This window comes from Rhinatrema bivittatum, chromosome 10 (genome assembly GCF_901001135.1).
Source record: "Rhinatrema bivittatum chromosome 10, aRhiBiv1.1, whole genome shotgun sequence".
Classification (NCBI taxonomy): Eukaryota; Metazoa; Chordata; class Amphibia; order Gymnophiona; family Rhinatrematidae; genus Rhinatrema; species Rhinatrema bivittatum.
The window spans coordinates 43,574,993-43,587,884 of NC_042624.1; the positions used below are offsets into that span (position 1 = coordinate 43,574,993).

At 42.1% G+C, this 12,892-nt stretch overlaps 1 protein-coding gene across 5 annotated transcripts in view; it reads left to right on the forward strand.

Moving 5' to 3' along the window:
• CDC14A (cell division cycle 14A) overlaps positions 1 to 12,892 on the forward strand; it is a 284,062-nt gene that overhangs the window by 37,726 nt on the left and 233,444 nt on the right. For all 5 annotated transcript variants that reach the window (XM_029617798.1, XM_029617797.1, XM_029617800.1 and 2 more), the window contains exon 4: positions 8,062 to 8,154. In XM_029617798.1, coding sequence (XP_029473658.1) covers positions 8,062 to 8,154 — 93 coding nt within the window. The remainder of the gene's footprint in view (positions 1 to 8,061; positions 8,155 to 12,892) is intronic.

A 12,892-nucleotide genomic window follows, 5' to 3' on the forward strand; every position in this document is an offset into this window, starting at 1 on the left:
CAAATGTCACTATTAATGTTGCTGGAATGGCTTGAGCCGTATCTGATGTCTCCAAAAATTCTGAGACGTTCAAAGCTGGAATAACAGACTCCTCTACACACTCAGATACATTTTCCTTGATAGTCTCCATCTTATTTTGTCCCAAACTGTTTTTTTGATGGGACATCATTTTCAGGAGTGTTAAGTATTTCTGTGACACATCTTTTTATGATATCTTTGGAAAATTTACAAAATGAAGGTTTTTACCCTTCACCACATTCTCTACATTTTCAATTTTGCTTAATAACAATGAATTATCTTTTACTAAAGATTCCTGCAACACCTTGCTAGACAACAATGTTGTATTAACCTCGCTAATCTGCTGAATATTTGATTTTACAGAATTTTCTACAAGTTGTATATGTGTTTCATGGTCATTACTTCTGCCTACCAAGGAATTTAGTTGACTTGAAAGCAGATTCCCCAAGCCTTGTATAGCTTCCCACAAAGAATCTAAAGTTACCAAATGGGGTTTGGCCAGAGGGAATCGAGGTCTTGGCAGTAAAAGAGTAGAGAAACTTCCCAGATTCATCCTGCAATCTTCTCTCTTGGTTAAGTTACTGGCAAACTCATCAGGCATTCCTACTCTGGCGTCCCTGCCCGGCGATATCTGACGCCTGCAACATCGGTAGGCGTCTTCACCAGATTCCCTTCCGGGTTTCGGCAAGTGGCAGGGTTTGCCTGTGCTTCTCTCGAGATCGGGGACAGAGATGTTTCCGAGTCAGGCAGGGAGATCTGCATCTCCTCAGCGGCTCCTGGCCTTGCGACTCCTCTCCCCAACTTGAGCCCCCTCAAACCACATGGCTATCCATCGGGCCAGTCACAGACGTATCCGGGGGAAGCCCAGGGTAAGCTTCCTCCCTGGCTCGTCTTTTCCTGGTCGAATGAGGCATTTAAGGCAATAATTTTGCAGGAAATTCTTGAGAAAGAAAAGCCACGGCGTTCAGCTCGAGAGTGCAGGTGCCATCTTGGATCCCCTCTCAAACTTAGAACATTTTGTGCCTTTTCTATATGTCAGGATGATAAAACTGTCATGCAGATTAACTCTGCTGGGTGGCTTACTTGTTACCCATTTGAAGCTCCTGAGGTTCACTTACTGTTTTGCACTCTGATTTTGAATTACTTATTCTTATTTAGTAAATTGTCTCGAGAAACATGGAATTGTTTAATGTATACATTTTTGATTGCATAGTTTGAATTAAATAAGGTTATCATGGCAAGAACTTGTAATTCTTGTGACTCAAGTATAATAATGAAAAGTATTTATTATGTCTATTAAACATTTCTCAGCACTGTAGGTGGTTAAATTTGGATACTGTTATTTTCTGATCTTTTCATCTCCTGGATTCTTCAGGATGGATATATATGTTGATTATTTTCAAACTTAGATTTAAAAATAAATTAAATATCTGATTAGATCCCAATAATTTTGGATTTTAGCACACCTTTTGAAATGATACTTAGGATTTCTTTCAGTATTAGAATTCAGGTAAATTAATTCCTTGCCTAAAGAGCTTACAATCAAAGTGGGTACCTTGGGCAATGGGAAATTGATTTGCCCTAAGTTCCAAGGAGTGTCATTGGGGGATGTGGGATTTGCACCCTGGTTTTCCTGCTCCTCGGCCCACCAAGCCACTCCCTTTCTCTGTTGTAGATTTTTAGAGCTGTCTGGTGTGCTCATGTTATCGGTTTGTTCATCCGGGACAGTCTGAGACTCACTGGTGTGGATGCGGTGTTGACTGGTGGTGCTTTTGTCCGCTGTATGTGGTTTCAATTTCCTGTTTGTTTATTTAAAACATTTATATTCTGCTTATATGGGAGCCACTGTGTTGCTGAGTGGTGGGTGCTGGCCTGCCGTGTGTGCCGTGCTGCTGCTCTCCCTCATCCCCCACCTCTGGGGCTCCAGAGTCCATGCAGAGAGGGAGGGATGGAGATGGGCAGCTGCGCCACCAATAAGGGGAGCCTCAGGCTGCTGCTGCTGAGGCCTAGGCAGCAGGCTTGCTGCTGTTGCAGTCTGGGCAGGGGGGGTGCAAGCTGCTCCTGTGTCTGGGGCGGCACTACCTCACTTAAGGGCTGGCCAGGGGAGCGAGCCAGTGAGCGGAGGAGCTGGGAAGGCTGGACTGGAATCGTACTGATGGTGGTGGAGAGGATCTGGAGAAAGGGCCAAAGCTTGGGGTGGTGGTCTGAAAGGTCGGGAAGGGAAGAAGCTTTATAGGGAGGCTCAAAGGAGGTGACCAGAACTGATCGGAGAGGGAGAAAAACAAAAATCGTGTTCTTTTAATGTTGCAATGCAATTCTAGGCTCCCCCCCGCCCCCCTTTAGCAGTGGCACCACAGTGAATGATGATAGCAGCCTGTTCCCGTTTAATGCCAGCCACTAATAGCTGTCACCATTTCCTTTAATCGTCCTGTTTGTGTCTAGCGTTCTGCTTGTCACTGTCTGTTAGTACAATAGCTCCGAGGGTGATGTAGGGGCCCCTCCGGTTTCCAGGCTGCATGAGCTTAACTTCCAAATATCTAGACTGAAGCTTTCAAATCGCCCTCAGCTTTTGAGATTAGTGTACGGTAGGGTTTTCCTGAGATTTTTCTAGTACCAGCTTCCAAACTACAATTTTTTAAGCTTTAAGCCTGAAGTCAGGGTATTGGAAACGGATTTAAATGGACAGTGTGACAGCTGGGGAGCGCAGAGGGGATTAAGTCTAGGATCTCTTATGTGTATCTGTACAGTGCTGTATGTGTCTGGTAGCACTAGAGAAATGCTAAGTAATGTTGTTTCTTAGTGGTGTTCACGGAATAAATCTTGGACCTGCATTCCTGTAGTTTTTGTTGTAATTTTTTTGGAACTTGTGTAACAGTTTGCTGTTCAGAAAATATGCTGGATATTTTTTTATCCCCAAAACACATGTGATAAATGGTAATGTAATAGATTACCGCATAAAAATGCCACTGTGGAGTGATGACCCAGAGGTGGAGATGTTAACGTGATAGAAGTACGCAGCTCAGAGCGCACAAGGCAGTCTTGCAAATTTTTTCTCCAATTAAAAGCAAAATGTAACTGGCCTCCTGAAAACATCATGCAGTGATAACATAGAACGATAACATTTAATGATGGAGCTAATTTGTCTAGCACGTGCAGAATATAGTAATATGCAAGTGAAGAGGTGCTTGTGGTTGAAGGAGCAAATCACAATTAATATACAATGCACGTTTAAAAGCCTGCTTCAGTACACGATATGGGTAACCCCTGGCTACAAATCGGGCCATCGTGTCTTTAGCTTGATTCAAATATTCTTTCTGCATGATGTTTTCAGAGGCCCATCTCCGCCTCTGGGTCATCACCCATGTGGACACTGCTCGGTTTGCCTGCACTCTTTATCATCAACATCGATTAGACATTCGGTTACCGGCATGGAATATGCTCTCCGTTTTCCAGCATGTCTTTCTGCAGGTGTGATTTATGCTGTTATAGGTCCCTCTCAGAAACCTGTATGTTGGTGAGACTAACGTCCTGTTAAAATGCGCGTAATTGAGCATTGCTTGTTTATTTGGACACTGCGGGAGGAAGCGCCTTTCATATCTCACTGGTTATCCTCCGCGTGCACTCTGACTGATTTTTGAAACTTTTTGTGATTGATGTTCTGACCCCCACCTCCCAAAGGGGTGATAATTTCTCTGAACAATTGCTTCTTTGAGAACAAAAGTGGATTTTTTGTTTTACTTTGCAGACACTGTCCCCCTTATAGACTCAACTTGGATATTGAGTGGGTGCACTTTGTGTAGATATGAACTCTTTTATATATGGATGTGTGTGACATAATGTTAGCAGTATTTTTGCACTTTTATATTTTCTTTTGTTGTTGTAATATGTCAGCGCTTTAAACTATGACATCACCCCCTTTACGTTGATTCGTTCACTCGTGTACCGTGTGATCTTATGCGATTGGTTCATCCATCTTTGGTGCCAAATTTGGCGTCTTAAAGTTTTACTTTTTGTGTGAGCACCTGACATTTACTGAACGCATCTGTAACAGGTATACTGCCACCGTCGTCATCTGCTTAAACCCCTTTTCTTGTGTTATGTTGTAGCAATGTTGCAGTTTTTTTTTTATAGTGTGAGCTACATCCCTTCTGTTCCTCCCGACGCAGCCTTTTTGGCGAAACACTGTGTAAGGGGACACTTTGATTTGTAAATTATGAATGATTTTAAGATTCAGGAGTTCCTTTGAATAAAAATGAAAAGTATTAATTTATAAGGACGATTACTTTTTCTGCACTCTTCTTTATTGTATATGGAGTGTGGATCTCCTCCTGTTGCATTATTTGGTTTGAACCATGACACTACAGTTCAAGTGACAAGTTAAGCCCTGGGCAGCAAAGGAGGCAGATGTGGCCCAAAACACTGCCAGTCAGCTGGGTGAAAGAGAAATGATTGGGGAGGTGAGAAGGGGGATCAGCTGTAGGGTGGATGGAATCAGCACTAGGGGTTGGAAGAGGGGAGGGGGAATGGTGCAGTGGGTTGACTGAGAGAGTGATGGGGCAAGCAGGCCGTGTCCCATATGGGGAGTGAGAAAGGAAATCTGCTGGTAGGGTTGGAGACTAAAACAGGATCTATCACCCTCCCTCCTCCCCACCTTCTCTCTCTCATACTTTCCCCGTACTTGCTCAGTTCCTTCCATCTACCTTCTCCCATCTCCATTCCTTTTCCCCATTCTCAGACCATCTCTGATCCTCCTTGCCTTTTCCATTCTACCCTTCCCCTCTCTCCCCTATATTTAATCCTCCATCCCTTATCTCCATCCTCTCCGCCCTCATTCCTGAGATCCATCTGCAAGCTGATATCTTCCTTGCACAGATTTCCTGGTTCCTTTTTCTTCCACCACCTAAAGAAAACAAATCACCCAGACATGAGAGGTCAGGACTTTTTTTTTATAAAAAATGCAAAGCATGTGAATGTGTGCAAATGCACCACAGAATCTACCCTGTGTTGCCAACAGGAAACGGGGGGGCTGTAGCTGCAGAGTGAATAGGAGTAGAAATTCATCTGGACCAGATGGTATACGTCCCTAGGCTGCTGAAAGAACTAAAAATGAAATTACGCACCACCTATTGGTAATTTTGTAAACTATTATTAAAACTTGTCTATGGTACCTAAAGATTGGATGGTTTGCAATGTAATGCCAATTTTTAAAAAGGGATCCAGGGGTGATCCAGGAAACTAGAGACCAGTGAGTCTGATGTTTGTCTCAGGCAAAATGGTAGGAATTATAAAGATCAGTTACTCACAACAGAACACATGTTGGGACAATACCGATTTGGATTTAGCCTAAGGAAGTCTTGCCTCGCCAATCTACTATAATTTTTTTGAGGGCATAAACGTGAATAAAGGTAAGCTAGATGATATAGTGTATCTGGATTTCCAGAAAACATTTCACAGTCTTTCATGAGAGTCTTAGGAAATTAAAAATTCATGGAATAGGGGGGTAGTGGTTTATTGTGGATTGGGAACTGATTAAAAGATAAAAAAAAACAGAGAGTAAGGCTAAATAGTAAATTTCTAATGGAGACAGGAGAATAGTGGCGTGCCCCAGGGATGTATTGTGGGCCCACTGCTTTTTAACATATTTATAAACAACCTGGAAATGGGAACAAGAGGTGATCAAATTTACTGGTGACAAAATTGTTAAATCATAAGAGGATTGTGTGAAATTGCAAGAGGTCCTTGCAAAACTGGAAGACTGGGCATGTAAATAGCAATTGAAATTTAATGTGGACAACTGCAAAGTGATGTACTTGGGGAAGAGTAACTCAAATTATGGCTACATAATGCAATGTTCCACATTAGGAGTCACCACTCAGGAAAAGGATCTAGGCGTCAACATTGATAATACATTGAAATCTTCTGCTCAGGGTGCAGCAGCAGCCAAGAAAGCAAATAGAATGCTAGGGATTAGTAAGAAAGGATGGAGAATAAAATAGAGGATGTCATAATACCTCTGTATCGCTCCATGGTGTGACCTCATCTTGAGTACTGTATGCAGTTCTGGTCACCACATCTCAAAAAAGATATAGCAGAATAAGAAAAGGTACAGAAAAGGGCGACCAAAATGATAAAGGAGATGAAAGTATTCCCCTATGAGGAAAGGCTAAAGAGGTTAGGGCTCTTCAGCTTGGAGAAGAGATGGCTAAGGGGAGATATAAAATAATGAGTGGAATGGAATGAGTAAACGTTAATTGGCTGTTTACCCTTTCAAATAGTATAAAGACCAGGGGGGACACACAATTAAGTTACTAGGTGATACATTTAAAACTAATATGAGAAAATATGTTTTTATTCGATACATAATTAAGCTCTGGAATTTGGTGCCAGAGGATGTGGTGAAACTGTTAGCATAGTTGCATTTAAAAAGGTTTGGACAAGTTCCTGGAGGAAAAGTCCATAATGGTGGTGTTGCAGAAATGCACTGCTTATCCCTGGGATAAGCAGCATGGAATCTATCTACCCTTTGGGATTCTGCCAGGTACTTGTGACCTGGGTTGGCCATTGTTGGAAACAGGATACTGGGATTGATGGACCTTTTGGTCTAAGTATGGCAAATCTTATGTTCTTATTAAAGCTGCTGAGCCAAAGATATACACAAAATAAAATTAAATTAACAGTGAAAACAAAGTGCAAACAGTCCTTTTGGTCTCTCTAAAATAAATGTTTTAGTCCAACTGCTTTGAAATGGGGTCATATACTCCAAACACAAAGAGAGCTGAACTCTGTTTCGGTAAAAACAACATGTCAGAGAGCCGAGAGTCTGTATTTTGGTCGATGACGTTTCGGAAGGTGCACCATCAGTCTGTTTCCAGCACTGATATGCATCACAGCACATGCACAATTCCTCCACACAGCTAGGCGATTTATATAACGTCTCAGGGCCTGGAAAGCCACTGAAGGAAGAACTGGCCCCTTCTTGGTATGTGCTGTTTGGTTTTGATTGGACTTGCTGGTTGTTGGTTGTACTGGGCGCCTACTTTGAATTATCATCTGTGCTTCTTTTAGTGGAACAGCAGTCTGTCTTTTAATGTACTCTTGGAGAAACCTTTAATTCTTTACAATAGGGAAGGTGTAATTAATATATGGAGCTCAGCAAATTGTATGACAAATATCAACGGGATAAAAAATGCAACTGCAGGTACAATGCCTATGTGCATTAAGCAGCCACTTCTAGAAGGGTCCCAGTATAAGCTTAGATCCTGAGTGGAATAAGCTGGATGATCTTGAGCTAGTTTCTAGGGCGTAATTGCACACACTGTGAAACCAAAATGCATGTAACGTTCTTTTCTCAGAAGAGACCCAGGACCTGAACTGAAGGGGTTTGCTTATGTCCGGAGAGCTCTTCATTGTCTCACTGCTGTGACAGCACTCGTGTGTGCCAGGCTTGACGCTTGCTGTTACTGTACCTGTGCCTTCAAGGGCAAGGCAATAATTTCCTTTTTAAGTGAGGAAAATAAACAGTGTTAAAAAATCATGTTTGACTGTTTATTAATTGTGTTCTGTCCTTAAGCAGAGAAAAAAATGAGCTTTGATTAATCAAGATGTGTATTGTGAGTTTAACTTTGGAAAATCATTGCATGCTGCCCCTTGGGCTGCCTGTGCTTTGATCAATAATATTCATGCTTGAGGTGGTTGGGGACAGAAGATCTGCTGGGACTCCCAGTCACAGTGATCTCGTTGTCAGCCGACCTGCGTATGTGCCTGGTGCCTTCCCCATTACTCCCTGTATATACAGTGGGCCTGCGGTGTGACTCTGCGGCCTTGTGTATATCGCTTGATTCTGCCATAATACTCCAGGGCTAATACAGTTTATGTGGAAATGTTTTTGTGTGTTGTTTTTTTTAATGCTGTAGTTAATATTGTTGTTTTGTAAAGCTAATGCTTAGCATCTTGTGTTAGTTTGAAGGTTTCTTTTACGTGATGAGGTTTGTCACTGTATTCTAACTAAACTGATATCTCTTTTTTTTTGCTTTCTTTGAACAGTCATTTAGCTTATCAAGAAAGAAAATTGTTTACTACACCAGCTTTGATCAGCGGAAGCGAGCGAACTCGGCATTCTTAATAGGCGCATATGCTGTAAGTATGTCTAGTGTTCGAGCAGAAAGTGCAGCACTGACACCTTTTCCCTACACCGCAAGAGATTTTAATGCGGGCTGCAGTTGCATTAAAACCCAACCAGCAATTTCTGCTTCTTTGTAAATACCCTTTGTAGAAAATTAGCTCCACATTGAGGCACCTGATAGCTAAAGCAAATGTGTCAGCAGAGCAGCCTCCTTGCAGCTCCGTTCAGCTGTTTTTTGGTTTTTTTTTTAACTTTTTATTTGAGCCAACAAACAATCGCCATAAACAGATAAGAACATTTCAGACTAAACAATGTTCCTTTAAGATTTAGTTACAAACTCCCTTGAACTAACACAATTTTTTAACTCCCTCTGCCAAGCACACCACTGTCATGCCCATTCACACAGCCATCTATAAGTGCAAGGAAGCTAAGATGTAACCCTGTATTATTTACCTAAATAAGGAAGCATGATTTCATTTAGACTTTCGTTAGTACCTTATCCCATAAAAGAAAGTCGCCTTTGAGAGCCACGTACACCCTGAGGGTTAATGTCTTTTTCTTCCGTATTTTCTCAATTTGCGTGGTGTGCTGCATCAGCTCTTGCCATTGGCTAAACGAGGGAACCTCGCTAGTTTTCCAGCATAACACAGTTTTCTTGACTAGTATCAGTGCTAGTGCCAGTGCTAAAAATAGTTCCCCCCTCTCTGTGGCAACCTTAGATTCTTCTCCATGATATTCATGTAAATTATCATCCCAGACCAAGGAACTTCGCCCCCAATACATCTTTCAAAAATTCAGTTACTTTAACCCCAAAAGATTGAAGCTTATGGCATTCTGTAAATTATATGGTACATATCCCTGGGATGGGCATTATGCTTTAAGCATAACTCAGATTCTCAGGGTTGCATTTTTATTCCTGAGACCCTTGTAATGAACACCCTATGTAGCAATTTAAACTGCATTTCTCTCATATTAGCAGCTTCTTATCTAACAAAGCAAAGGCTTGAATCATGATCTCATCCTGAATCATAATACCTTGGAAGGACGGTAAAGCACGGAGCTTGGCTGCAAGCAGCTCTAAAGAGAGAGCAAATAGTAAAGGGGATGGGGACACACCCCTGTTTAGTCCTTCTCCCCAACACAAGAACATCCGATAAGGATCCATTAACCTGTGCCAGCAGTTGGATATATAAAAGTGTACCCCAATAATATTGGTCCTCAATATTAAATTTCTCTCCCACTGTAAATAGGGCCACTCTACCCAATTGAAAGCCTTTTTGGCATCAAGTCTGGCCAACAATCTTTCTCCATTGCCAGCACTAGCCATTTGAATGGCCAAGTAGGCTTTCAGTATATTAGGATAGCCTCCCTCTAACAAACCCTGTTTGATGCTGGGACAACACACTGCTAATAACCGAATTCAATCAAAAAGCCAGTATGGCTGCTAAGATTTTTATGTCTAGATTCAAGAGTAAAATGAGCCTGTGCAACTGAGGATATAATGGATCCTTGCCCAATTGCTAAATTATGACCCATTTCAAAACCCCCCCCCCCATTCTTAAGAGGAGCCAGCCCCCATCCCACTAAATTTTGTAAAATTCTGGCCCTAGACCAGAGCTTTCCAAACTGTGTGTCGGGACACGTTAGTGTGTCACCTGCAGTGTGCAGGTGTGTCGCGCAAGCCCGGTCAACTCTGATGCGAGTTTGGGCTTTTTTTTTTCTAGAGATTCACTTTTTTTTTTCAGTTTATGGGTTGCTTATTATTGGGTGATTTTTGCTGTCAATCGCATTTTTTTGGGGGGCTTGGTGGGTGGAACGAGCCCAGCCATCCTTGCATTGGCTGCTGCTGCCGATGAGGCCTGGCCATGAGGAGTACTGACTGCAAGCAGCAGTGTCTGGTGATCATGGAAGGGAGTGAAGCACTTAACTGGCAACAATCAAAAAGACGAGGTACATGAGTGTGGGGGCCAGACATGTGCTGGGGGGAGAGAAATGAGTGAGTGGGGGGCAAACGTGCTGGGGGGACAGACATGTGCTTGAGGGGGAGGAGAGAGATGAGGGTGTGGGGGCCAGACATGTGCTGGGGGGAGGAGAGAGATGAGTGTGTGGGGGACAGACAATTTGTTTTATTATTGTTTCTCATAAATTATAACAATAACATGAATCTTGGAATATATATTTTAAATATAAATTTAAGGTTTTCATGAGAGAGGTTGTGTCGTGAAACATTTTATTTATGTATATATTTAAGGAAACATACATAAATTGTCGAAATATGTTTCGTTCGTTTAACCTTTAACCTCTGGTTTACTAGTAGACTGAATTACCGTGTCGTGAAATTATGTTTGTCTAAAAAGTGTGTCACCAACATGAAAAGTTTGGAAAGCTCTGCCCTAGACCATCAGGCCCAGGCACTTTAACTAATTTCAGTTTCGTGATAACATTACTGTTCTCCCTTTCTGTGATGGTGGTCTCCCAACATCTTCTGTGCTTTCTCATCCAGTTGGGGCAATGCCAATCTTGAAAAAATGCCTGTCTCATCTGCTCATTACTTGGACTAGCAGGATATAACTTTTTATAGAATGTATCAAAGGCGTTAAGGATAAGAGCTGTACTTGTCATGACAAATGTGGATCACAATATCTTTAGGGTGAAAGCTCGATTTAACCAACCTGGCCAGTAAACTACCAGATTTATTCCCCCACTGATATAGTTTGTACTTAAGGTATAGTAAGTTCTGTCGTGCCTTCGCATCCAAGAAGTTAAGCTCTTTCCTAGCATCAAATAACTTCTCTTTTGAAATTTGGAAGCGAGCTTTCACATGTATATGTCTAAGTACTGCAAGCTGCTTCGTTAATTCTAACACTTTAATGTTTTTTTTTTTTTTTTTTTTAACACTGACCTGATAGGCAAGAATATCGCCTTAGCAGCATTCCAAAATACTATGGGGTCGCTTTCAGGGAGCAGGTTAAATTCAGTATACTCCTTCCATTTATCTCTCAAGAAAATGGCAGGGAATATATCAAGATCCAAGTGTGGGGAAATGGACCATCTCTTGAGCCCTTTATTTGCTTCCGTCAAGGCCACCACAGTCGTTACTAAAGCACGATCAGAATTTTTAACAATCACTATAGAACTGGAGAGCAATTTATCATTTCAGGCACAAGAATATAATAGTCAATGCAAGAATATGTTATGCACATGTGAATAAAAAGTATATTACTTGTCTTCCAAGTGCAATGATCCCCAACTATCTATCAATTGCAGTTCTTGAAACACAAAGCCCACCCCTAGATCAGCTTGTTTTTTTTTTTTTCTAGGAGTTTTAGCTGGCTTGCAATCCACTAAAAAGTTATCTGCCAAATTAGAGTTCCCTCCCATTATAATTGCATATCCCTCCCAGGAAAACAGTTATGTCATCAAATTAGTGAAAAACCCATGCAAATATTTATTAGGAGCGAAAAGGTTCACGAGGAGCAGTTTCCACCCCTGCAATCTTTACAAATCAGCTATTTGGGTCAGTAGTCAGTTTTTCCTTTTCAAAAACCACATTCTTGTTTGAGAATCACAACTCCCCTTTTTCTAGCAGAAAAGACAGGCCAACCCAGTCCCTTTGCAATTTTTGATGTTTCCCATCCTCCAAGTAGGTTTCCTGGAAAAAGACCACATGCAGTACCTTTCCTTAGATCAATGAGCAATTTCTTTCTCTTGATAGGGGAGTGCAAACAATCAATATTGATTGAACAAACAGTAATATTAGTCAGAAACAGTATTTACAGCCTCTGGAGCAACTTCATACAGAATCTCTAGGGACGAGACCCTCCAGCTAGGTCTCCCCCCCCTGCCTCGAAGTTTCCTCTAAGACTAAGAACACCTTGCCTATGATCTCCTCTCTTACATGGCTGTCATCTCTTGCTCGCTCTCACTCGCTCTCGCACTCACACACACTCTCAAACTGATAGAAAACTCTTTAACTCCTGTCCAGAACCCCCTGTGTTCCTGGCGAAAGTGTACGTATTTCTTCAGTCTTCAACAGGCAGACGGTCTCTCATGACAAGGGTCTTCTGGAGCCAGTGATGCACAGTGTGAATAAGATACCAAACTCAAAAAACTGAGCTCAAACCATGTAATGTCAAACTTGCAGTCACAACCAGGAATGGGCCTGCAGCAATAATGATTCCCAAAATGAAAACAGAAGCCCAACTTTGAGTTCCAAAGCCCTGATGGGCAACCCAAGTCAGCAGCTCGGTCCCTTGGCTAGCCTGCAAAAGTGAACCGGAGCTGCCTGCCACTGGAGTCCCCTGCAGCACTTAGATTCTAATAGTGTTCGTTATATTCAACCCCCATAAGCGACGTGGCCCAACGCACCTCTCCCTCTTCTGCTGCTATGTTAAACTAGTAGTTCAAACTGCAGGCAAATAGGACAGTAAGGCAACTCTGTAGCTAATAAGCGTTGTAGACTAATGCAATAAAGAGGGTGGTTGCATACTCTGCAAATAAAGCAGGAAGCCAAGATCTGTGACAGGCCATGCACATCAGCTGATATGATAGATGCTGAGCTCAACCTTGATGTAAAGCAGGGCCAAACTGCCCCCCCAGGTTACTGGGGAAGTATGCAATCATTAGAGCGGGACGTGAATCTCCCTGTTGATTGATTATGGTGAAGTCCACTCAACACATTTAAACTATAACAATTAAAGAATTTTGTATGCCAAACGTGTGTAGTGCAAACTGGGGCATTGTCAGGCCTTT